The sequence below is a fragment of the Dermochelys coriacea genome, chromosome 23, assembly GCF_009764565.3.
Source record: "Dermochelys coriacea isolate rDerCor1 chromosome 23, rDerCor1.pri.v4, whole genome shotgun sequence".
Classification (NCBI taxonomy): Eukaryota; Metazoa; Chordata; order Testudines; family Dermochelyidae; genus Dermochelys; species Dermochelys coriacea.
The window spans coordinates 17,142,833-17,167,548 of record NC_050090.1 but is presented as its reverse complement, the minus strand read 5'-3'; the positions used below and the strand labels follow the sequence as shown (position 1 = coordinate 17,167,548).

General features: G+C 55.8%; 3 protein-coding genes and 1 long non-coding RNA gene across 7 annotated transcripts; 1 reads left to right on the top strand and 3 right to left on the bottom strand.

Moving 5' to 3' along the window:
- The first annotated feature begins 1,406 nt into the window (after positions 1-1,406).
- LOC119847323 (dynamin-1-like protein) lies at positions 1,407-13,462 on the top strand. 4 transcript variants are annotated; one of them, XM_038382003.1, is made up of 18 exons: positions 1,407-1,477; positions 1,669-1,796; positions 3,216-3,366; positions 3,828-3,874; positions 4,186-4,257; positions 4,438-4,524; positions 4,943-5,105; positions 6,907-7,027; positions 7,340-7,471; positions 7,936-8,142; positions 8,345-8,465; positions 9,300-9,455; positions 10,615-10,704; positions 11,812-11,910; positions 12,045-12,188; positions 12,669-12,778; positions 12,896-13,055; positions 13,129-13,462. In XM_038382003.1, exons 2-18 carry the CDS (start codon positions 1,695-1,697, stop codon positions 13,183-13,185), a joined length of 2,019 nt encoding a protein of 672 aa, XP_038237931.1. In that variant the 5' UTR covers positions 1,407-1,477; positions 1,669-1,694; the 3' UTR covers positions 13,186-13,462. The 4 variants fall into 4 exon arrangements, with proteins under 4 accessions (XP_038237931.1, XP_038237933.1, XP_043357277.1 ...); XM_038382005.2 differs by lacking the exon at positions 4,438-4,524 and having other exon boundaries at positions 1,425-1,477; XM_043501343.1 differs by lacking the exons at positions 1,407-1,477; positions 1,669-1,796 and adding an exon at positions 1,904-1,923.
- LOC122457282 lies at positions 10,838-15,740 on the bottom strand. The gene is made up of 2 exons (XR_006276753.1): positions 15,531-15,740; positions 10,838-13,839 (listed from the first exon to the last, which is right to left on the bottom strand). It is a non-coding gene; the product is annotated as an uncharacterized LOC122457282 (long non-coding RNA).
- A 2,761-nt stretch (positions 15,741-18,501) lies between these two features.
- On the bottom strand, positions 18,502-19,784 carry LAGE3 (L antigen family member 3). The gene is made up of 3 exons (XM_038382045.2): positions 19,659-19,784; positions 19,217-19,345; positions 18,502-18,974 (listed from the first exon to the last, which is right to left on the bottom strand). Exons 1-3 carry the CDS (start codon positions 19,703-19,705, stop codon positions 18,860-18,862), a joined length of 291 nt encoding a protein of 96 aa, XP_038237973.1. The 5' UTR covers positions 19,706-19,784; the 3' UTR covers positions 18,502-18,859.
- A 1,018-nt stretch (positions 19,785-20,802) lies between these two features.
- Positions 20,803-24,167, bottom strand: UBL4A (ubiquitin like 4A). Its single transcript, XM_038382044.2, has 4 exons — positions 23,905-24,167; positions 23,403-23,508; positions 22,359-22,564; positions 20,803-21,101 (listed from the first exon to the last, which is right to left on the bottom strand). The coding sequence occupies exons 1-4, from the start codon at positions 23,950-23,952 to the stop codon at positions 20,991-20,993; spliced, it is 471 nt and encodes a 156-aa protein (XP_038237972.1). The 5' UTR covers positions 23,953-24,167; the 3' UTR covers positions 20,803-20,990.
- Positions 24,168-24,716: the final 549 nt, after the last annotated feature.

Here is a 24,716-nt window from a genome sequence, read left to right as displayed (position 1 = left end):
CCTATTATAGAGCAGGCCTGAGACCCAGGTGGGAGAGCCCTGTCTCTCTCTCTGAACAGCTGATGTTATTCCACCACTTCACTCCTTTCTCCTTTGTTCTTCTCCTATTGAGGTCATACCTTCTGCCTGCCCTGTTTCCTCATGTTAGGTATTGCTTGTTCAGTCATTGGGAGTGACTCATGGGTTTTCCAGCTCCTCTGTTGATCTGAGTCAGTTTCACCCAGTTCTGTCATCCATTCATCCACCCTAGGCCTGGTCTACACTAGAAAATTAAGTTGTTAACTCTGTCAGTCAGGGGTGTGAAAAAGCTACCCTGCTGAGTGGTGTGGTTAAGCCACCTAACCCCTGGTGTAGACAATGCTGCATTCCTGGAAGATCTAACTACTGCCTCTCAGGAGGTGGATTAGTTACGGTGGCAGGAGCACCTCACCTGTTGGTGTAGCTAGCGTCGACACAGGAGCGCTATAGCGGCATTTTAAGTGTAGACAAGTCCCTAGACGCATCTCATATCACCCATGCTGCTCCAAGAGCAGCATTAACCCTTCTCCCCTCCCTCAGGTGGTGATGAGGAGAGAGGGGAAACTGAGGCACACATTGTCTTTGTAAAAGTCTCAGCGGGTGTTCTCCCTGCACCACAGTGCTTGGCCCACTGGGCAGTGCCACAGGCTCAGGAGGTCCCAGTTTTTGGTACCACAGAGGTGGCAGGCGGAGGCTGTGTGTCCGTCCCTGTGGTTGGTGACCCAGTGAGTGTGTTTTACATAAAGTAATGCAGATTTAACAGGAGAGGTTCCTGGCCTGGAGCACCCCAATAGCCCACAGGGCTTCCCCTAGGGTCAGGGAGACCCTGCCTACCATAGGGCAGGGGTGAGATTTGAACCTCAGTCACCAATGTCCCAGGCGTGTGCTCTAACAACTAGGCTATGGGTTAAAGCGGTGGAGCCTCTCTCTCTTTGTGCTTTTTCCCATAACTAAGATGGCTGTCAGCCTTCCCCCTATGGAACATGAAGCCCCGCTGTGCCCTAAACAAAGATGGCGTCCACAATCTGTAGCTCACGAAAGTTTATGCTCAAATCAACGTGTTAGTCTCTAAAGTGCCACAAGGCCTCCCGGAGCGGACTAACACGTCTGCTACTCTGAAACCTAGCCAAGGTGGCGGGCCTTCAGTCTGAGCCGCCCCTATCAAATATGGCAGTTTACGTTGCCCTCACGTTGCCGCTTTCAAACATGGCCGCCACGTAGACCATGGCCCCGCTGATTGGTGCGAGAACCAGCCAATGACCCTCCAGCCTCTGCCCTCGCGCCGAGCCACTCTCCTACTATAGGATTGGAGGAAGGGCGATGGGAAGTGATTGATGGCCCCTCCGCCAATAGGAATGGGACTTCTGGAGTCGCAGACCAATAGGGAGCGGAGGGGGCGGGGCAGGGCAGTGCGTCCGGGTTGGGGAGCGAATAGGGCTGCAGTCGGGGCTGAGAGCAGGTAACAGGGTGAACCGTCCCCGGACGCCTGGGTCCGCTCCGTGCCTGTGGGGGGCGGGAGGAGCCCGGACTGGACGCCTGGGTCCATTCTGTGACGGGCGGGGGGAGCCTGGACGCCTGGGTTCTATTTCTGGCTGTGGGGCTGCGCGGGCTCCCGGTTGATTTGAGGGGCTGCCCCATGTCCCCTTGTAGGGAGGAGCCCCGAACCTGGCCCTGCTATGGAGACCCTGATCCCCGTTGTCAACAAACTGCAGGAGATTTTCAACACGGTGGGGGCCGAGGTGATCCAGCTGCCCCAGATCGTGGTGATCGGGACCCAGGTGAGACCCGCTGACCCCCCCGCCCCCCTTCCAGTCCCACCTTTCCCTCCCCGAGGGGATCCAGCTGCCCCAGATCGTGATTAAGACCAAAGCAGACTGTGAAGAACTTCAAAAAGATCTCATAAAAGTAAGTGATTGGGCAACAAAATGGCAAATGAAATTTCATGTGGATAAATGTAAGGTAATGCACATTGGAAAAAATAACCCCAACTATACATACAATATAATGGGGGCTAATTTAGCTACAACTAATCAGGAGAAAGATCTTGGCGTCTTTGTGGATAGTTCTCTGAAGACGTCCACGCAGCGTGCAGCAGCAGTCAAAAAGGCAAACGGGATGTTAGGAATCATTAAAAAAGGAATAGAGAATAGGATGGAGAATGTCTTATTGCCCTTATATAAATCCATGGTACACCCACATCTTGAATACTGTGTACAGATGTGGTCCCAGTAAAAAAGATATACTGGCATTAGAAAAGGTTTAGAAAAGGGCAACTAAAATGATTAGCGAAAAGAAAAGGAGTACTTGTGGTGCCTTAGAGACTAACAAATTTATTAGAGTGAAAGCTTATGCTCTAATAAATTTGTTAGTCTGTATTTGCAAAAAGAAAAGGAGTACTTGTGGCACCTTAGAGACTAACACGGCTGCTACTCTGAAACCTAAAATGATTAGGGGTTTGGAATGGGCCCCATATGAGGAGAGATTAAAGAGGCTAGGACTTTTCAGCTTGGAAAATAGGTGACTAAGGGGGGATATGATAGAGGTCTATAAAATCATGAGTGGTGTGAAGAAAGTGAATAAGGAAAAGTTATTTACTTGTTCCCATAATATAAGAACTAGGGGCCACCAAATGAAATTAATGGGCAGCAGGTTTAAAACAAAAGGAAGTTCTTCACTCAGCGCACAGTCAACCTGTGGAACTCCTTGTCTAAGAAGGTTGTGAAGGCTAGGACTATAACAGGGTTTAAAAGAGAACTGGATAAATTCATGGAGGTTAAGTCCATTAATGGCTATTAGCCAGGATGGGTAAGGAATGGTGTCCCTAGCCTCTGTTTGTCAGAGGGTGGAGATGGATGGCAGGCGAAAGATCACTAGATCATTACCTGTTAGGTTCACTCCCTCTGGGGCACCTGGCATTGGCCACTGTTGGTAGACAGGACTGGATGGACCTTTGGTCTGACCCAGTATGGCCATTCTTATGTGGTGATCGGGGCCCAGGTGAGACGCCCCTGACCCCTCCCACCTCCCCTCCATTCCCACCCTTCCCTCCCTGGGGAGATTCAGCTGCCCCATTGGGGTCCACGTGAGACCCCCCCCAATCCTCTGGCTCCTCCCTCTCCCCACCCTGTCTGGCTGCCCCTCATCTTTCTTTCCTCTCCAGCATTAACTCCCATCTCCTCCTCCCACCCCCCACACAGAGCAGTGGGAAGAGCTCGGTTCTGGAGAGTATTGTGGGTCGTGACTTCCTGCCCCGTGGCTCAGGCATTGTCACCCGGCGGCCACTGGTCCTGCAGCTGGTGAATGTGCCATCGCTGGAGGAGCGGCAACGTGCAGCCAGCGGGGAGACAAGTAAGGGGGTGCTGGGAGCCAGGGTGGGCTCTCCTTGGGCTGAGAGGACAGGAGGAAGAAGTTTGTGGGAGGCCAGGACTCCTTGGTTGTAACCCAGCTCTGGGAGGGGGGTGGGGTCTAGTGGTTAGAGTGGGGGTGGGGAGATGGAAGACAGGACTCCTGGGTTCTCTCCCTTGCTCTGCAGTACCATTCACTGGAAGGCTCCCTTGCCACACACCCCCCTGGAAGGTTGAGGATAGAGACCCCAAAGGCTGAGGTGATGACATCCTGGGGAGTCTGGCTCACTGTGACCCCCTCTCTCCCTCTTGCTGGGGAGCCCATGTCTGTGGGTTGCAGCCACTGGCTCCTATGTGGAGCCAGGGTCCTAAACAGAGCTGCTTGGAGTGGAGCTGTGCAGGGCCCTGAAGCCGTGTCCACGCCCTGGGAGGCTGAGAGTGACCCCGAATCGGCTCTCCCTGCAGGTACCCAGGCCGAGGAGTGGGCGACCTTCCTGCATTGCAAGCACAAGGTAGGGGCCCTGCTTGGGATCTGGGGGTGGCCCCCTCAACCCCTGTCTGGGTCTTGGGGGAGAAATGATGGTAATCGGGTTGGGGGACGCCCTGCCCTGACCTGTCTGGCAAGGGGTAATGGGGGTGATAGTCCCAGTGCCCATCCCTGTCCTTTGTTGGGAGGCAAGGGGACAGCCTCCCTTGCCCATCCTGGCAGAGGGTCATTGCACGCCCCCTCTCCATGTATAGCCAGCTGCTGGGCAGAGGGAAGTGCCACCAGGGGCTGTGGAGCCTGTCTCAGGGCCAACCCTGCCTCTCTGTCCCCTCTCAGACCTTCACCGACTTTGATGAGATCCGGCAGGAGATCGAGACTGAGACTGAGAGGACGACAGGAACCAACAAGGTAATGAAACCTGTGACATCGACCTCCCCAATGTGTGTCTGTGAACCCAGGAGTCCTGATCCCAGTCTTCCCTATTCTAACCCACCAGAGCCCACTCCCCCTTCCAGAGCTGGGGAGAGAACCCAGGAGTCTTGGCTCCCAGCCCCCTCTGCTCTAACTCTGCTGGTTATTACCCTGCAGGGGATCAGCCTGGAGCCCCTGTATCTGAAGATCTACTCCCCACATGTCTTGAACCTAACGCTGGTTGACCTACCGGGGATCATCAAGGTGTGAGGCGGGTGGGGTGCCCCGTGATGTTGGGGGATGGGATGGGATGGGGAGGGGCCCTTGGATGGAGTGGGGAGAGGTAATGCCCCACTGTGGGTGTCTGTCAAAGCTGCCGCTAGGGGGATATTTCCATAGTCTGTCTTATTCCTGTTTTCACTGGGAGACCTTCCCAACTACGGACCCTCAGCCAGCTGGTCTGTAACCACGAGTCCTGGCTCCCAGCCCCTCCTGCTCTAACCACTAGACCCCGCTCCCATCCTAGAGCTGGGGAGAGAACCCAGCAGTCTGGGCTCCCAGTCCCTCTGCTCTAACCACCAGATCCCGCTCCCATCCCAGAGCTGGGGAGAGAACCCAGCAGTCCAGGCTCTCCTGTATCTTGTTTGGCAGGAGTCTGCACTCTCTTCTCTCCCCTCCCCAGGTGCCTGTGGGGGACCAGCCCCCCGACATTGAGGGCCAGGTGCGGGAGATGATCCTATCCTACGTCTCCAACCCAAACTGCCTGATCCTGGCTGTGACGGCTGCCAACACGGACATGGCCACCTCTGAGGCGCTCAAGCTGGCCCGGGATGTTGACCCTGATGGTACTGATGTGGGGGGCTCCCCCAGGGGACCCAGGGTGTGGGTAGGGCTGAGAGCTGGGGGGGGCTGAGAGCCCTGCATGGGGGGAGTGGAGGCACATGGTGAGGGGGATGCAGTGGATTTACTGGGTGTTTGGTGCTGCAGCCTTCGCAGACTCTCTTTAGGGAGTTCCCCCCCCTTTAATGTATGAGGCTCTGGCTTTGTTCCCCCATAACCAGTGGTGAGCTGGAGCCGGTTCGCTAGAACTGGTTGTTAAATTTAGAAGCCCTTTTAGAACCGGTTGTTTCGCAAGGGAGAACCGGTTCTAAAAGGGCTTCTAAATTTAACCAGCCTAAATTTAACCAGCCCTGGAGCACCCAAGGGGAAAATTTGGTGGGTGCAGAGCACCCACCTGCAGCTCCCCACCCCTGACCCCAGCTCACTTCCGCTCCGCCTCCACCTCCTCCCCTGAATGCGCCACCCCACTCTGCTTCTCCGGCCCCCCCAGGCTTCCTGCGAATCAGCTGTTTGTGCGGGAAGCTGGGGCAGGCTGAGAAGCAAGCGGCAGCTTCCCATTCAGACCCAGGGAGGCGGAGCGGAGGTGAGCTTGGGCGGTGGGGCGCAAGGAGGGCCACCCGCGCCACAGCAGGTAACCGGGGGGCGGGGCGCAGGGGAACCGCTCCCCGCCCCAGCTCACCTCTGCCTCCCTGGGCCTGAGTGGGAAGCCGCCACCTGCTTCTCAGCTCCCCCGGCTTCCCGCCGAACAGCTGATTCGTGGGAAGCTGGCGGGGGGTGGAGAAGCAGAGCAGAGCGGCGCGGCGCAGCGTGTTCAGAGGCGGAGCGGAGGTGAGGTGAGCTGGGGCCAGGCATGGGGCGGGGAGCTGCCGATGGGTGCTCTGCACCCACTACTTTTCCCCGTGGGGGCTCCAGCCCTGGAGCATCCAGGGAGTCGGCGCCTAAGGCGCCACTTTTGACGTGATCATTGGGGAAGCTGCTGCTTCCCCTGCTCCCCCCTAGCTACGCTCCCCTGCCCCTAGGAGCCAGAGGGACCAGCTGGATACTTCCTGGGATCTGCCCCAGATAAGCACCACCGGGACTCCCCACCTCACTCCCCGGCAGGTGCCTCTGGCTCTTAGGGGTGGAGTGGGTACACACTATGGTGGCCCACGAGACCCTCCTGACCGGTTCTGGGGGCAGTCAGGGGACAGGGGAGGGGGGTGGATGGGGCAGGGGTCCTGGGGGTTAGGGGTGGGCAACGACCCTCTCGTGGGGTAAGGAGGGAACCCGTTATTAAGATTTTGGCAGCTCATCACTGCCCATAACTCCCTTGGGCTCCAGCCCCCCCTTCCACTCCCGTTCCTCTCTGTGGCTCTCCACCAGTCCAAGGAAGTTTGGGTCCCTGGCAGAGACTTCAGCCCTCATGGGAGTGCTGCAGCCAGCAGGGACCGTGAGAGACTGGGAGCAGCTTTTGCAAAACCTGCTGGTGTTTGTTGGTCCCCTGCAGTCCAGGATTGGATGGTCCAGGCTAGAGAGGAAAAGCCAGGCTTAGGTCAGAGTCAGTGTCAGCTGGACCACTTGCCCTGCTGCTCCAAAACCTCCTGGGGGTCTGCCTCCTGCCCTGGCAGCGCAGCAGGGGCTCCAGCAGCCGTGCCAGCCCAGACGTGGGTACCCAATGGAGGGGCTTTCCTGGCGCTGTAGAAGCACTGGTCTGCTGCGCTGGGGGTTAGGTCGCCATGGGGGGGTTTCACACCCTGACCCACGTCACTAGGTGGGTAAGTGTAGCCTGGGCCTGCCTGATCATCCCTACTCCCTCCCCTCCTGCAGGACGTCGCACACTGGCCGTGGTCACCAAGCTGGACCTGATGGACGCTGGGACTGACGCCATGGACGTCTTGATGGGCCGGGTCATCCCTGTCAAACTGGGCATCATTGGGGTGGTAAACAGGTGGGCAGTAGGGTGGTGGAGTCTGGGGGTTGCTGCATTGAGGGGGTGGAGGAGCTGTGGAGATGTAGGGCTGTGCATGTGGGGGGGGGCTGCTGAGAGGTGGGAGGGGCAGGGCTTGACTGGAGTTTGGAGATGTGTGGATTGGAGGGTGGAGGGCTGTGGAGAAAGTCTTTGGTGGTGGGATGGGGGTACTGTGCTGGAGTTTGGGGGAATGGAGAGGTTGCACGGGGGCAGCAAACCCAACATTCCCCCCCCAAGCCTGGAATGGAGGGGGAGCGGGGACAGACAATGACTTTGTCCTGCCCTTCACAGGAGCCAGCATGACATCAACACCGGGAAGAGCATCGTGGAGTCGCTGCAGGACGAGCAGGGCTTCCTGCAGAAGCGGTACCCGTCGCTGGCCAACCGCAATGGCACCCGGCACCTGGCCAAGACCCTTAACCGGTGGGTACCAGCTGGGGAGGGGAGGTGCCAGCTAAGACCTGCGCAGCTGGGGCTCTGCTCTTCCTAGCGAGGGGCACTGGTGGGGAATCAGGGCCAGAGGACTAAGGCTGGGGAGGGTGCGGTTAAGGGATCTGTTGCAGAGAAGGAAAAAGGCGGAGGCGTGCATGCCGCCCCAGCAGGCTGAATAGAAATGAGCCCATTTACAGCTGACCAGAAAGGGGTGTGTGAGTGAGTGTCATACCTGGCATTCTCCTGCAGAACTCAGTGCCAGCAGAAAGTGGCCAGAAGCATGGATGGGGGGCAGCTGGAGAAGCAGGGTAGCACATGGTGGCAGGAGGCCCTGTAGTCACCCCAGCGAAGGAGCTGAGCCCTGGCTGTCAGGGCTGGGAGCCAGAATGATCCCCCAGAAATTCAGCAGCCAGGAGGCTTGGGTAATCGGGCTCATTTCTGTGCCCCTGCCCCAGGCTGCTCATGCACCACATCCGGGACTGCCTGCCGGAGCTCAAAACCCGGGTGAATGTGCTGACGGCCCAGTACCAGTCGGTGCTGCAGAGCTATGGGCAGCCTATCGAGGACAAAAATGCCACGCTGCTGCAGATCATCACCAAGTTCGCCACCGAGTACTGCCACACCATTGAGGGCACGGCCCGGAACATCGAGACCTCAGAGCTGTGAGTGCTTGGGGGCAGCGGGCCTGCCCCCTCGAGGGCAAGAACTGCAGCTCAGATACCTGGGAGCTGAGAGGTCGGGGGGGCATGAGGGTGGGCACTGCTGAGAGGCAGGGCGGTGTGGCCATTTTAGGGGGGCCTGTGCTTTGGCTACTGTTTCTATGCCCTCTCCCAACCCTTCAGTGTCTCTTCCCCCTACTCCCAGCTGCGGGGGCGCCCGCATGTGCTACATCTTCCATGAGACATTCGGCCGGACGTTGGAGTCCATCGACCCGCTGGCTGGGCTCACAATGCTGGACATCCTGACGGCCATTCGCAATGCCACGGTATGGTCCCCCCCGCTCCCCACCCGCAGGGCTCCCCAGGGCAGTGCCCCCTCCACTGGCCCGTGTTCTGTTAATTTAGATGGAATAAATGGGCCACAGATGTTCCCATGGCCAGTCGCTATCCAATATTAAACAGTGCTAAGTGGGCTGCGGGGTTTGGTACCCAGAGACCTCAGCCCACCCAGCACCATGGCAAACACTATCCGCTTGCCGCGTAAGCTGTTAATGATACAGAGGAGACAGAAAAGCCATGGGTGGCATGTAAACAGCTGGCTGCAGAAGGCTAGCCACTGGCTTGGCCTGCACCACCCTGCCCCTTCTGTCCCCCTTCCCCTGCTGGAGCCCAAGCACCCCTGCCACTGTGGCTGCCAGCCCCCTTACAACCCCCCATGGTTTCCCTTACCATGCTCCCCAGCCCTGCATGGTACGGAAACACCGCCTGACTCTACATGGTATGGACCTCTTCCCTATTCTTCTCCCCGCCCCCCGAATACATACCATGTTGGGGATGGTACCAAGCCATGACCGCAGTAAGAGACCATAATGGAGTGTGGGGTGAGTGTGTGTATGTGCCCCCTCTCCCAGTGCCCTGGAGAGGGATGTGCCCCTGGGGCTGGGGTGCCCACCCCATGACATCCTCAGTCCCATCTCGCTGTGGCTGCCTGGGACCGGCCATGCCCTTGTGTCCTGACTAGCCCCCTCCTGGCTTTCTGTGCCCCAGGGGAGTGGAGAATGGGATGAGGCTGGGTGGTGACTTGCAGCGGGGAGGTGGGTGTCTCTCTATCCCCACTGGAGAAGGCACTGCTCTGATGAGGTCCCTGCCTCCCCGCCCAGGGCCCCCGTCCCGCCCTCTTCGTGCCTGAGGTCTCCTTCGAGCTGCTGGTGAAACGTCAGATCAAGCGCCTGGAGGACCCAAGTCTGCGCTGCGTGGAGCTGGTGCACGAGGAGCTCCAACGCATCATTCAGCACTGCTCCACCTACAACACGCAGGTACCTGGGACCCCCCCCCCCCGCCCTAGGGACTCCCACCCCCCATCATCCAGCCCCGTTCCACCTACAACAGGCAGGTACCTGGGACCCCTACCCCCCATCATCCAGCCCCGTTCCACCTACAACATGCAGGTACCTCGGACCCCCATCATCCAGCCCCGTTCTACCTACAACATGCAGGTACACAAGCAGGTGCCTGGGACCCCCCTCCCCCACATCATCCAGCCCTGCTCCACCTTTCACCAATAATACTCAGGTGCCTCCCTTGGGGGTGTCTGATCTTAGGCCAGTGCCTGTGGTTTGTCCCATGTTTTCTCCCAGAGGCTCTGCCGGGGCTAGCAGAGCCTAGCTAGCTTCCCTGCCACGCAGTGCTTTCATCTTAGGTAAAAGCATTACAGTGAAAACACAGCGTGAAACTATCCCATCGCCAGACCTGCTGTGCCCCTGGTGTCCCCTGTCTTCTCCCTGAGCCCCCCCCCAAGTTCCTGATACCCTGCCTGCTGGCTTTGCCCCCTGGTTACGGTCTTGTGTCTGTATCTCGGTTACACTCACCCTTGATAACAAAGCCCCTTCTCTGTCTCCTGGGCCTCTCAAGCCTGCTCTGACCAAGTCTGTGCAATCCCCCTGGGATGTTTGTGATGGTTTAGGGGTGAACCCAGACCCATGAGGGGTTCTGTGACCCGACGCCTGCCCTTTAACCTGGGTGCTGCACAACTGGGGTTGGATTCTCTGATCCCCATGGGCTCTGACTGTAAAATAACACAGTATGCAATCAAGTGATAAAACTGCTTATTTTTTGCAGGGTGGGGTGTTTAAACTATCTGTTCTCCCCTGGCTGGGGAGGCTGGACCCTGCCTGTCCAAGGTGGTACTTTTACCTGCCACAGAGCCCTGCAACAGGACCCAAATCCACCAGGACCCAACTAGGAGTGTCGGGCTGTGAAAAGCGCTGCCACACTTGCCGGGGGAAGTGTTGGGTTAAGGGCCAGATTAGGCTTTAAAAGTGGGCTCAAGCAGACCTCTGGCCTGCAGTAATCAGACACAGCTGGAGTATTCTCTGGCTAAGTCATGGGCCCATGGTGTCCGGCACATCTCAGTAGCTATCTTTTGAAGTTTCAGTGTTTCCAAGGTCTTTCCTCTTTTCCCTTCCTCCGCCCCAGGAGCTGCTGCGCTTCCCCAAACTGCATGAAGCGATTGTGGAGGTGGTGACAGGCGTCCTGCGGCAGAGGCTGCCCATCACCAACGAGATGGTAACACCCCAGGGGAGGGGGCTGCTATGGGACATCTGGGATGACAGCAGGGGAGGGGGCTGATATGGGTGTGGGTGTTTGAAGTCTGTGTCCCAGGGTGGATTGATTTAAATCAGCAAGTGGGAAAATGCACTTTAAATCACCAACTTTAATCATATTTTGCATTTGTAATTTTTAGGAAAATAACTTAAAAGGTAAATTCTCACTGGCTAACCATTAAACCATGTTAATTTGCAACTAAATATGGTGTTTACACTAAGTGTGGTGGTACTTTCTGCAAAGCAGGTGGATACACTAGATCTGTACAGATTTATTTAAACCATTACGTAGCTGAACTTACATTTATTCAGAGTTTAATTTTATGATAGAAAATCGTGAATGATGCATTTTTATTTACTAGATAATTAATAAAAACAATGAAATGCTGTTTCTGGGCACTTTTAATGGAATTCTAGTTTCCATCCAAATAGATTTGGACACAAATTACAACTAAGAAAATTAAATTACCTTTAAATATGCTGGTCCATAAGAACAAATGTAAATCAAAACATGTTTTGCATTTAAAACTAACATCAGTTATTCAACATAGGCCTTTCACCATGTCCTTTGAATGAAAGCTAAGTGTAAGAGCACGAGATCTACTAGTTGTTTCCCTCTTCTAGTCTGAGATTTTACAAGGATTCCAGCTTATCCAACTCCTGGTTGGGTTTTGAACTTTTGAACAAACTGAAATGAAGGAAGTATTCTCTCTGCTCTCAAAACCTGGTTTAACCTTCAACAAACTCTGGTTCCCAGGGCTGAGCCAGTGACTTCCGCGGTTTGATGTTCTTTAAGATGTCAGCAGCAAACATGTACTGCTTTTGATTAAAATCCATTACAATTCTGGCAACCTGTGTTAAGGGCTAAACTCACAATACTCTCAATATTATTTTAAACAGCTTCACAACAAAAATCACATTTATTGAGTTTAATTTAAATACTTTTTTGTGTTTTGAAGCTTATAGGGTTTTTTTTTTTTAATCCACCATGCTGGGCCCCAGTGCAGGGAGCCCAGATTCCTGGGCTCCCTCACCAGGCTCCATCCTATCCCATCTCTCTCCCCTGCAGGTTCATAATCTGGTTGCAATCGAGCTCGCCTATATCAACACCAAGCACCCGGACTTCATCGACACAGCGCTGGTGTCTGCCTCTGTCAGCAGCAGCAAGGTAATGTCTCTCTGCTCCCCTCCCCCATGTCCCACTGCTGAGCCTCTTCCCCCCCCCCCCCCACTGGGCACCAGTGTTGCCCCCCACCTCTCCACATGACATGCTGATGGCCAGCTGGTCTCTGCTCTCCCCAGAATGACTCCCCTGCGGAGGGGATACGGCGCTGGAAGAGTGACAAAGTGGAGGATCCTGGCATGGAGGAGAAGCCCAAGGGGAACCCCCAGCCCCCCATGTATTCCAGCCCCAGTCGCTCCCATGCTGTCAATCTGCTGGACACGGTGAGTTTCCCCCCTCCCCCCACAGGCAGGTGATGGTGGGGTAGTGACAGCAGGACACCTGTGTCTGGGCCAATCTCGCTGCTCCAGCTCCCTTTGTACCTTATCAGAGCTGCTTCGCTGCCAAGGCCAGCAGGGACCATTTTGATCATCTAGTCTGACACCCCTTCCCACCACCCCGCCAAACACCCACAGGCCAGAGAACTGCTCCAAAGTCGTTCTTAGGGGAAAAACTGGCCACCACAATCTGTTCTTTCACTCTTAACGATTTTTGCCTTATTTCCAGTCTCAATGTTTCTAGCTTCAGCTTCGACCCATCTCTGTGTTGGAGAATTTTCTGACCTTTTTGTGAGTGATCCCAGCGTTGTGCTACTGGAGATTGCCTGGTTTTATAACCTTACTACTGTTATCCCTGGGGGAAGGCCCTGCGTGGCGGGACCCCCATTTCCCTCCAAGTCCCGTGCCCTGTGTCTCTCCCCACAGCCCATGCCGGCCACACGGAAGCTGAGCCAGCGGGAGCAGAGGGATTGCGAGGTGATCCGCAGACTCATCAAATCCTATTTCCTCATTGTGCGCAAAAGCATACAGGACAGGTAAGACGTGGTGGGAACGGGGGTGAGGCTGCAGCCCCTCTCCTGGACCCCTAAGGACCACGGGGAGTTGGAAGGGCTCTAGATGGGTGCCTTTGTGACTTTGCCCCTATCCCACAGCGTCCCCAAGACGGTCATGCATTTCCTGGTGAACTATGTCAAGGACCATCTGCAGAGCCAGCTGGTTGGGCAGCTATACAAGCAGCAGCTGCTGGACATGCTGCTCACAGAGTCCGAGGACATGGCACAGCAGCGCAAGGAGGCTGCTGGGCTGCTCCAGGTGAGGGGAGGACTATGTTTGGGGGTGGTCTCTCTGCCCCCTGCCTGTGGTAATGTCTTCTGTCTCCCATCAGGCCTTGCAGCGAGCCAGCCAGACCATTTCTGAAATCCGGGAGACGCAACTGTGGTGAGGGGAGGCAGTGCCTACAAACCAAGCCCTGGGCCCTGCTCTTCCAGCTTGACTCCAGGGGGACACCCCTACCTGCCCAGAGCCTGACTTGGTGTCACATACACCCCCTGCTGACCTGTGGGTGTGTGTCCTGAGAAGCTTCGGGGGGGTGAGGGGGTAGAGAGACAGGGACAGTGGCAGAGACACCACATACACCCTCCCCCTGTTCTTTGCTGCCTGTGTATTTGAGCTGCTCCAAGGGTGGGTTGGTGTTATGGAATAAAACCTGTTTGTGCAAAGACCTGGCTTGTACTGTTACCTGGGGTGACACCTGCAGACTAAAGAATTTCAAGGAGGAAGGAAAGTGATGGATGCACTAAGTGGCTAATGCAGTATGGGCACCAGCCTGGCTCCCCATCACAGGCCACAGTTAGCAGGCCACGCTGCCATTTTGTTTTGTCCCTTGGCGCACAGGTGGTAGTTGCGGAGCATAGATCTCACCCACGAATGGTACTTCCTCCACCATTGGCAGCTCTTCCTGGAGACCTGGGCTGCTGCTCTGCACCAGCTGCAGAGGCTGCTTCTCAGCAGGGAAGAGATCTTGTGTTTTGCTGCATCCCAGCTCTACTTCTCAGCCAGGAACCAGTTCAGCGGCGCTGTTTTTCTTGGCCCAGTCCTTGGAGAAAGAAAGCGAGGGCGTTAATGGCCTTACATACCAGCCCTGACACCTAAGGAAACGCACCCTGCAACAACCTGCACACGCACAATTTTTTCCCCCTTAAACTTTCGTTCTGGCTGGGGTATCTGCCCTGACTTTGGCAACCAGTTGTCTTCAGCAGCATGAAGCGCGAGCCCAGTCGTGGTCCAGGCCTTGGCCAGGAGGCCCTAACTACAAAAATTAGCCAAAATCATACCCCACTGTCCCCAAATTATCCATAGTTAATATGTAAATGAGGCATTGCACTGAGTCAACAGCCCCTGCTCTCCCCAATAGATAGCTCCCTTCTTCTCTCAGGGGCTTCACACAGGGTTTCTAGTCCCTGGGAGAAGAATATGCCTGGGGTGTGGGGGGAGATCAGGCTCCTAGCCCAAGGCAGCCCCCCTCTCTAAAGGGAAGATGGGCAGGCCAGCTGAGCGCAACTCAGGGGTGTGCCCTAGAAGACCAAGGTGTGTTGGATGATGCATGGGGTGGAGGAGAGATTTTGGTAGCTACACTTTTGTATGTCAGAAGAAAGGATGGAACGTTTCCCCAGCACAGAGCAATGTTCCAGTCACAGCAGCACAGCATTGCAATGCTTTTCATGTGTCAGCTCTGGCTGAAATGCAGGGATCATAACTAGGCAAGAGGATCTGGTTTGCAGCATAGTCCCTGATGCCTCAAGAACTGGACCTCCCTCAGCTAGAGGTGGAGGTTGTGGGTCTGATCTGAGAGGAAAGAGTTTAAAAAAAATGAATGGAAGAACAGGAAAGATTAATATAAACCAGAACCTAGGAAATGTAGAAAATTGATAAAGGAAGCAAAAGGGCACAAGGAAAAAAAATCTATGCCCAGCACAGTGAAGGACACCATAAAGATTATTTTTTAAAACTCATATTAGGAACAAAGAAAATCTTAATGGTATTGCTCCATTACTAGATAGAAATGATAGAACTCTCAGTACTAATGCAGAGAAGGTTCTGTATTTGGGAAAAGAAAAGCAGATGATGCAGTCCAGGGCTCACCTCATGTCAAAATGATCCAGGAGGCCACCGTAAGGCAGGTATATGTCCCTCTCTGTGTGACGGTAGATGACCTCGGCATGAGATCCACCTCATCTCTGATAAACCCAGCTGTCTCGCAGTGGCTCCATCTTAGGGGGCAGGTATAGGTAAAGACGCAGAGCAGAACTACCTGCCCACCCCTAGAGGGAGCTGAACAGCAAAAACCATAATTCCGGGGCAGGAACCGCAGAGGGATGTTCCTGTTACCATGAACCAATGCTCTGGAAAGGGACCCAGCCCCATACCCCCTGCTGCAGCAAATGGAGGTTCAGCTGATTCCCCCTGGATCCCTGCAAACTGGGGTTCACAAGGGACTTTTCCCAGCTTTCCCACTGCACTACCTCTATCACTATCCTCACATTGCTCCCTATGCCCCACGGGCCCATCCCACTGCCCACACCCCCAGACCTGGGATGGATCCAGGTGGCAAAGGAGGGTACAATCTTCTGTGCCCGCTCATGTTCTTTCATACCTCCTCACTGCTTCCCTATCCACTCCCCTCTTCAGGCTTCAATGCCCCACCCAGTGTTCGGGTGTCACCAGTAAAAGTGGGACCACCAGCCCCTGGTTCAGTGAGCCTCCCCCAGACACTCCCAGGGCATTCACCCCTGTCAAGGTGAGTAGCAGCAGCAGCTCCTGGTCGTGTTGCAGCAGATGTTGGCTCGACTGGTCCAAGGGTAAGGTCTTCTTGTTGAAATTGTGCGTTATTTTTTTAGGACTCCTGCACTGATGCAGTCATAACCTATGATGAAACTCTTTCAGTTCCACTTGTACCTCAGGGGGATGTTACACAGCAACTACTAAACTTAGACATTTTTAAATTACTACCTGAAAGGGGGTTTCAAAGAGGATGGCTCTAGACTGTTCTCAATGGTAGCAGATGACAGAACGAGGAGTAATGGTCTCAAGTTGCAATGGGGGAGGTTTAGATTGGATATTAGGAAAAACTTTTTCACTAAGAGGGTGGTGAAACACTGGAATGCGTTACCTAGGGAGGTGGTAGAATCTCCTTCCTTAGAGGTTTTTAAGGTCAGGCTTGACAAAGCCCTGGCTAGGATGATTTAACTGGGACTTGGTCCTGCTTTGAGCAGGGGGTTGGACTAGATGACCTTCTGGGGTCCCTTCCAACCCTGATATTCTATGATTCTATGATTCTATGAAATCAGGTGGTATGGATAACTTGCATCCAAGAGTTTTGAAAGAGTTGTCCTAGGAAGTTGCAGCACTGTGAAAGAAAGCTAATGTTTTGCCAATATTTTAAAAAGGTAAATGGCAACCTCAATAATGATAGATCTGTCAGCCTGACATCAACCCCAGGCAAAATAATGGAGTAAGGGACGTGGGACATGATTATATAAAGAACTAGAGGAGGATAATATAATGAATGCCAATCAACATGGGCTTCTGGAAAGTAGGTCCAGTCACACTAGCTTGATTTTTTAAAATGAGATTACAAGGTTGATTGTTAAAGTAATCATGTTGCTGTCATGTACTTAGACTTCGGTAAGGTCTTTGCGTATGCACCGTATGCCTCAGATGGACATGACCAGGTTTCACCACTGAATTTAGGCTGCTGGTTGGCTCATTCTTTCCCTGGTTTGGTTTGCACACTGACAGGGTGCACAATGTGACAAATGGACTCACCTTCAAGTGGGTGTGTTTCTAGTGGGATCCTTCAGGGAATGGTTCTCCGTCCTACGCTATTGTCTATAGGGTCTACACAGGCAGGAGAGGGTAGGTTGGTGTAACGACGTCGCTCAGGGATTGGAGTGGATTTTCCACACCCGAGTGACATAGTTCTCCCGATCTAGGGCTGTAGTGTAGGCCTGGCCCGAGTGAGGTACCGGCTCACCTCAGCTAGGGATAGTTTGGAGGGTATAATCAGGCTAAATGTTGTACTTGGGGACCGTATGTTGGGGAGGCCCCAGCTAGGAGCTGTCTGGGAAAAGTGGCTTGGCTGGCTAGTGGGTAGGGATGGAGCCCCCACCACAGCCCCCAGTGGGTTACTCTCCTCTGGATCAGACATTTGTCACGGGCTCACACACACCTGCTTATGCACTCCCACGTCTGCTTCCCACAAACCCCCTCACCCCTGCACTTGTGAGCACAGCGCCAAGGCTCTTGGCTGGATCCATCGACATTCAACTGCACTAAAATCACCCCGTCCTCACTTGGGTCCAGGTTACCCTGTGATCCTGCTCACTCTGCAGCAGGGACCTGCCCCCTGCATTATTTACCTCCCCCCCCGTTTCTAGGCCTTCTGCCAAGGTTCCCCACACTGGCTGCATGTTTCCTTCCAGCTACCTAACAAGATGGACACTAGCCCAGGGAACCTGGGTTTCCCCAGACTGTCTCCTGCCCCTCAGGGCTTTCCCATTTCCCTTGGGCTGTGGTTAGAGAGACCCCCCTTCTCTGGGCTCCTAGCACTTAGTTCATCTCAGGGAGTTTCTAGGTCACCCCAATTCCTTGTCCCTCCCTCAGGACCACCCTACAGCCCTGGCTGCAGAGGTATGTCTATGGGACAGGCCACACCAGAGTGACCCCACAGTATGGACAGAGACTGCACTGATGGAAGGGGGCTTTCCAGTAGCACAGGAACACACACATCCGGGGGGGGGGGGTCTAGCTCCCACCCCCATCACAACCCTCTGCCTCTATCTTCCAGCCAGTGCACTCTAGTTCTCTTCCTGTATAGGAGCCAAACCACCACGCCTGCACCTCCCCAGCAGCTGCTAATCCTTAATTAGCTGCCTTCCGCCCCTCTCCAGAATGGGCTGTCCCATGGGGGGACTGCAGGCTGTAGAAGTGGATTCTGGGAGACACTTTTCAGAGTAGCAGCCGTGTTAGTCTGTATTCGCAAAAAGAAAAGGAGTACTTGTGGCACCTTAGAGACTAACAAATTTATTAGAGCATAAGCTTTCGTGAGCTACAGCTCACTTCATCGGATGCATGTGAGCTGTAGCTCACGAAAGCTTATGCTCTAATAAATTTGTTAGTCTCTAAGGTGCCACAAGTACTCCTTTTCTTTTAGTTCACCAAAGAGACACAGGCTTTTGCTGGAAACTGGACAGGAGACTCTTTGGTGAACTAAAAGAAAAGGAGTACTTGTGGCACCTTAGAGACTAACAAATTTATTAGAGCATAGGCTTTCGTGAGCTACAGCTCACTTCTCACGAAAGCTTATGCTCTAATAAATTTGTTAGTCTCTAAGGTGCCACAAGTACTCCTTTTCTTTTTGGGAGATACTGTTTGTGGGTCTTTGGGAGGGTCCCATCTCCAATGTTGGGGGGTGGAGGAGGATGCCAGGGAGGACTGTGTAGGGGGCAGCAGGGCTCATTAACCAAACGGAGGGGAGAATTTTTGGGAGGGAGGCTGTATATGGGGGATCGCAGGAGAAAGTCAATCCCGGAGGGATATCCTGAGGAGGTTCCTGGCAGGGGGGCTATGGGAGGATCCCAGGGAGCTGTGTTGGGAGGGGTTTCAGTAGGGGCTAGTGCCAAGGGGCTGATCCCGGGGGGGGGGTGGATCCCAGTGGGGGGGAGGGAGTTTTTCCCACTCAGACAGATACAGCGGGTTCCACTGCAGCATTTATTGCAGAGTTCAGCATGACATGGGTGAGGTCTATACAGAGCCCCCTGCACAGGGTCCCACAGCCCCCACACCGCAACACCCCCCCATCAGTGTACCCCCAAATCCCCCTCCCCGCAGGCTCTTCTAGCCTCAGAGCTGAAACCAGTCCAAGGTGCTGGCCAGATGCAGGGACCGTCTCTGTCACCCCCCAGCTCTGCCCCCCCCCAACCAGGACAGTCCAGCTGATGCCTGGCCTGCACACCCAGCAGCATCAGCTCCAGCATCTTCAAGGCAGTGGGGGCCGAGAGGACGTCTTCCCAGACTCTTTCCCTCCTCTGGCTCCCCAGGGTGCCAGAAGGCAGGTGCTATCGGGGTACTGGGGGCCCAAACATCTCCATGGTCTGTATCACCAGGGAGAGATGGTCCAGGAAGGAGCTGATGGAAACACGAAGGATCCGAGCCTCATCTGCTTTCCAGCACCTGGTAGGAGGAGATGGGGGTGAGGTGGGAGCCACCCATAAACCCAGCTTAGCCAGTGTCCCTCATGACCCGCAGCCCCTGCTAGCCCAGCCCTGGGCTCCCCCCAGCTCTGCTGGTGCCCCTCACTTCTGACCCGCAGCCCCTGCTAGCCCAGCCCTGGGCTCCCCCCAGCTCTGCCGGTGCCCCTCACTCCCGACCTGCAGCGCCTGGTGGGGGTTGGTCTCCATGGGGGGATCACTCACACATGCAGGAAGTTCTCGGTCACCGTCAGTTCTTTGCTGATCCCCCCCTTGCGAGGCTCAGGGTCGGGAGCCAGGGAGCCGTGAGCAATCTGGGCCTCCAGGGGGGATGGAAATGGGACACTCAAGGTGCTGGGGGGAGGGAGGTTAAGGAAAAAGGGAGTGGGAAAAACTGGGGAGGGGGGCAGGTGAGAGACATGGCCAGTCCCATGGGGCACGGGGGAGACCCCCACAGCCCCTTCTGCACCCCCCAGAGCGCCTTCTGCACCCCCCAGATCCCTCCACAGCCCCAGATCCCCCCACATCCCTTCTGCGCCCCCCAGATTCCCCCACAACCCCAGATCCCCCCACAGTCCCTTCTGCGCCCCCCACAGCCCTTCTGCGCCCCCCAGATTCCCCCACAACCCCAGATCCCCCCACAGTCCCTTCTGCGCCCCCCAGATACAAGCCCAGGCAGCCCCGCCTAGCCCGGGCAGCTCCAGCTTCTTCCATCCCGGCCAAGGCTCCGCCCCACGTGCTGCGAGGGGGCGGAGTTTGCGGCCAGGCCCCGCCCTTGCACAGGTCAATCCCGCCCCGCCCCCGGAACTTGCGTCCCTGAGAACCGCCTGCAGGGTTCCCTCGCCCTCCACAGCAGGACGGGTGACCCCCAGCTGAGACCCCCTTGCACCCCCTCCCCCATGCCCAAGAGCCCCCCCCCGGCATCACCCCCCTCCCATGAGGGGCCCCAGGCATCCACTGCCCTCACCCCACCTCTGCAGGGACCCCAGAGCCCCCCCAGCCTCCCACGCCTGGCAGGGGGCAGAGACCTACCCTTTTGTGCGAGGGCCCCTGCACCCGAACCTCCTCTAGGACACAGGTAGGGTGACCAGACAGCAAGTGTGAAAAATCAGGACAGGGTGGGGGTTAATTGGAGACTATATAAGAAAAAGCCCCAAATATCAGGACTGTCCCTATAAAATCGGGACATCTGGTCACCCTCGACACAGGTGACCCCACAATGGATCCAGCCCCCCCCCCCCCCGAGGAAGTCACAACCCCCTCACAGGGGCCTTCAGCAGCACTCCCCCTTCCCCAGTCAGAGTCCCCTCCCAAATCCCAGCCCTATTCTCCATGTTCCCCCCCACACCCAGTCCGGTCCCCAAGGTCTGCAGGGCAAATTTACCTTCACTCTCCAGCATCAGCCCTGCTGAAAATCAGATTCTTCCTTCTTCACACTCAGCAGGGGTGTGCTATGGGGGGGGCAAAGACCTAGAGGACACAGCTGCCCCATGGGGACAGAGATGGGAGTCACTAGGCAAGGGGCCCCCACATAACCAGCCCCATGCCCCACACCAGAGGGGCCATGTCCCAATGGTGGGCAAGAGGTCCTTGCGTAACCGGCCCCGGCCCCGGCCCAGCCCCAGAGGGGCCATGTCTCATCACCAGGCGAGGGATGCCTGGATAACCAGCCCCCTACCCCCACCCCAGAGATGGCCCCAAGCAAGGTGTCCCCAGATAACCAGCCCCCTGGCCCACCCTAGAGGCGGGTCCCTGTATAATCAGCCCCCTGCCCCACCCCAGTTAACACATCAGGCAGAACTGGGCAGGTCTCACACCTACCATCACCTTTAATGGGGAATGGGAGACACAGACAGGCTCCTTAGCAGCAGTTCAGAGGCGTGAGGAGGGGGCAGAGGGACCCCGAGCCCCCTACGGGGCCCTCCCTGCAGGCGCCTTGTTCCAGGTGCAGGGAGGGCCAGGCTGAAGTCTTTCCCCCGGGCCCACAGCTGTCTGGGTGCTAGTCCAGGAATCCCATCTCCACCGCATCAGCCACCTCTGGGTGCAGCAGCCGCATGGCCAGCCGCTCAATGTCATCCAGGCTCAGCAGGCGAAGGCTCCGCTCATAATCCTGGAGGGAGAAGGGGACTTAGGAAGGCGACCCCCAGAGTATAAGGGAAGGAGGGGCATTGGAATCCCTGTAGCGCTCTGCCCCACCCTCATTGCTGGGTCCACAGATAACCAGCCCCTGCCCTACCACAGAGGGCCTGCATCTCAGTACTGGGTCCCCGGATAACCAGCCCCTTGCCCCAGGCCAGAGGGGGCATATCTCAGTGCTGGGTCTCCGGATAACCAGCATCCTCATGCCAGGCGGGTTTCAAGAACGCAATGACCCATCCAGGAATCCCCCCAGCTGTAGAACTGTTCAATGAAATTGTTTTTAATTGTTCACTTTATTAATATAACTTCATAAGCAAAGTTTTATGAATGAAACAACATTCATTCATAAAACAGATTACCCCAATAACTGGCTAATTCAGTTTCACTTTCAATCCAATTGCTGCTTAAATCACTGAAACTTGCACTATTTCAACATTGTAACTTCTGCTCACTATTTGCCATTCATTATACTTGTCCATATTGTAACTCAAACTCCATTTTAAAATGCTCACTCCATTTTGTAAAAGCCTGCTGCAACCTTCATTTTGCAAAACCCTGCTGTAATCTTATTAGTTTAGTTTAGATGTGAGAATGAAGTATGTATGGATGATGGAACCAACCTCCAGCCCGTCTTGAAAGTGTAAACACCTAAAGGCTGAAGATGCAGACAAAGTCTAGCCCCTGCCAGACAACAGCCCTGACAAAGTAAGAGGAGACTACCCTCAAAAGAACAAAAGTACAATTGAAGAAACATCAAAGCCAGGTCCTAGGCTGAAAGTCATATCTGCAATTGACGGATGATCAATCCCACCGAACCCAGAGGCAGCCTGACACAGCAAGACCTATAGACTCTGGATTCAAACTAAAGCCTACAAAAAGGATGAGTGAGATGGAAGATTTTGGAGGGTAACATTCTACTGCCAACATGGAAGGGCATCAGTGCACGCCCAACAAAGACCCAGCTCTTCCTTGTGCCTGGCTTTCCTGGCCAGTTAGCCGTCACAAGCTACGAATCCAAGCAACATTCAGGACTGGTAACTATACATCAGCTGCAGAACATTTGCGTGTGTGTGTGTATGTGCGCGTGTGTACATAAGTATTAGATATTAGTTATTGGTCATAAATCAAATTGTGTTATAATAAATGTGACATCTTGTCCCCTAAAATGATCCTGTGTAGTTTTGTCTGCATAACACAGCCTGCAGCTCCCTCTACACCAGGGCATTACCTTCTGCAGCTGCTCCAGCACCTTCTCCGCGTCAGCTGTGCTGAAGTGCCGAGTCAGGACCTGGCCCAGCGGGTGCCAGATGGTCGGGAATGGTGGCGGGGGTCCCCTGTGCCCCGGTTCCTCGGGGGAAGCCTTCTCCGGCGGTTTGATCACCAGGTTCAGCTTGGACTCAGGGCCGATGGAATAGTCTGAGAGCCGGTGCTCATCTGTGGGGGGTGGCAGAGGGGCCATGAGCACCTGCCCTCCCCATCTCACAGGGACCCCTGGGACCATGAGACCCCAAGATAAAGCCCCCCCCCACACCACTGAAAAACAGAAGTTCTGGAGCATTACAACTCTTACCCACCCCATCTCAGCACTGGTGAAGGGTCCCTGAATAACCAGTCCCTGCACCCTGCCACGGGTGGAGGGCAGGCATGTCTCAGCACTGGGCAAGGAGTCCCTGTATAAACACCCCCTGCCCCACCCCAGAGGGGCCGCGTCTCAGTATGGGAGTCTCTGTGTAACCAACTCCCTGCATCTTCAAACACAACGAGGAGTCTGGTGGCACCCTAAAGACTAACAGATTTATTTGAGCATAAGCTTTCATGGGTAAAAAGTGGGGTTTTTTACCCATGAAAGCTTATGCCCAAATAAATCTGTTAGTCTTTAGGGTGCCACCGGTCTCCTCATTGTTTTTGTAGATACAGACTAACACGGCTACCACTCTGATACTTGGCTCCCTGCATCTTGGCACCAGGCGAGGAGTCCCCATATAAACATTCCCTACCCCACCCCAGAGGGGTCCTGTCTCAGTACTGGGTGAGGGGTCTCTCTATAACCAACTCCCTGCATCTTAGCCCCAGGCGAGGGGTCTCCCGCCCCACCCCAGAGGCAGCCGCACTGAATGAGATTAGATGAAGCGGGTGGGCGATGAAATGGCTGGTGTTAGTAATGATATGTGTTGTCATGACGTTTCAGGGTAATGAGGCGTATGAGGAGCAGTCGTGCCCCTGTGGGGGCTGCCTGTCTGCAGACTCGTGTGCCCCGGGAACAGGCACCCACCTGCCAGGGCCTTGCCCTTGAAAAGCAGCCGCTGCTGAGAGACTGGGACGTTCAACTTCTCTGAGACCAGACGCTTCAGGGTGCTGACGTGCTCGTCTGGGGAGACCTGGGGAAAATGGAGGGGAGGCTGCAGTGGGAAGCTACACCCCCCCAGGACTGACAAACCCCACTGATGCCCTCCCATCCACCCCCCAGGAACCTCCCCCATAAACCCTCCCCACCTCACACCCCCGGGGCTCCCGGCACCTGCCAGGAACCTGCCTCACCCAACACCCCCCACCGGTGCCCTCCCCAGATCTTCCCTATCTCCCCACCCCAGCATCGTTCCCCAGCCCCCCCCCACCTCTCCCACCTGCCTCCCCCTCTGGGTGGAGACGCAGGCACAGGGCCCCATGAACACCCCCCAGCCAGCCACCCTCCGGGACAACGCCGCCAGCCCCGCCGCCTCGCCCCGGGGACAGCCCCCCCCGGCCAGCCGGCCCTTCCGCCCCCCCCCGGGCACCTGCAGGCTGCAGCCCCGGCCCTGCAGCGCCTTCACCGTGAGCAGCATCGCGGGATCGCGGCCGCGCAGCCCGGAGCGGCCCCTTTAACGGCCCCATAAACATCCGGGAGGACACCGGGATAGAGCGGCCGCCGCCGAGAAGCATAGAGTTGTAAGGGGGCCCGCTAGACCAGCCGGAAGAAGGCCATGGAGTACTGCGAGTCCGCAGATAGAGCGGCTGGTGTTATGCCATAGAGTCTGAGCGGCGGGGTGCCCAGAGTGACTGTAACCATAGAGACCAAAGGGGGCGAGGAGACTGGGCGATGTCATACCATAGAGATGTGGCGGCGAGTCAGGCCAGACCGGCTGGTTCGTAACCATAGAGGACCAGCGGGCGTCAGAACTAGAATGGCAGGATTAGACCATAGAGATCCAACGGAACGGACAGAGAGAGACACTCTGTTCCGCACAGGCCCAGGGGATCAAAGGCCAGGCTGGACAGCCTCCAGTACCATAGAGACGCAACGAGGACCAGAGCAGCTCTCGGGATACCATCGACCTTGGAGCTAGAGCAGCGCAATGGGGAGGGGGGTGCCTGGGGCAGATAAAGGCAACCCCAAAGCCAGGACCTCCCAGTGTCTCCCCCTTCACAAGAACTCCCGACCCGCAGCCCCTGCCAGCCCGGCCCGGCCCTGCCCCCCCAGCCCTGCTGGTGCCCCTCACTCCTGACCCGCAGCCCCTGCTAGCCCAGCCCTGCCCCCCAGCCCCGACCCGCAGCCCCTGCTAGCCCAGCCCTGGGGTCCCTGCATCACAGCGGGAATAAGGGAGTGGTC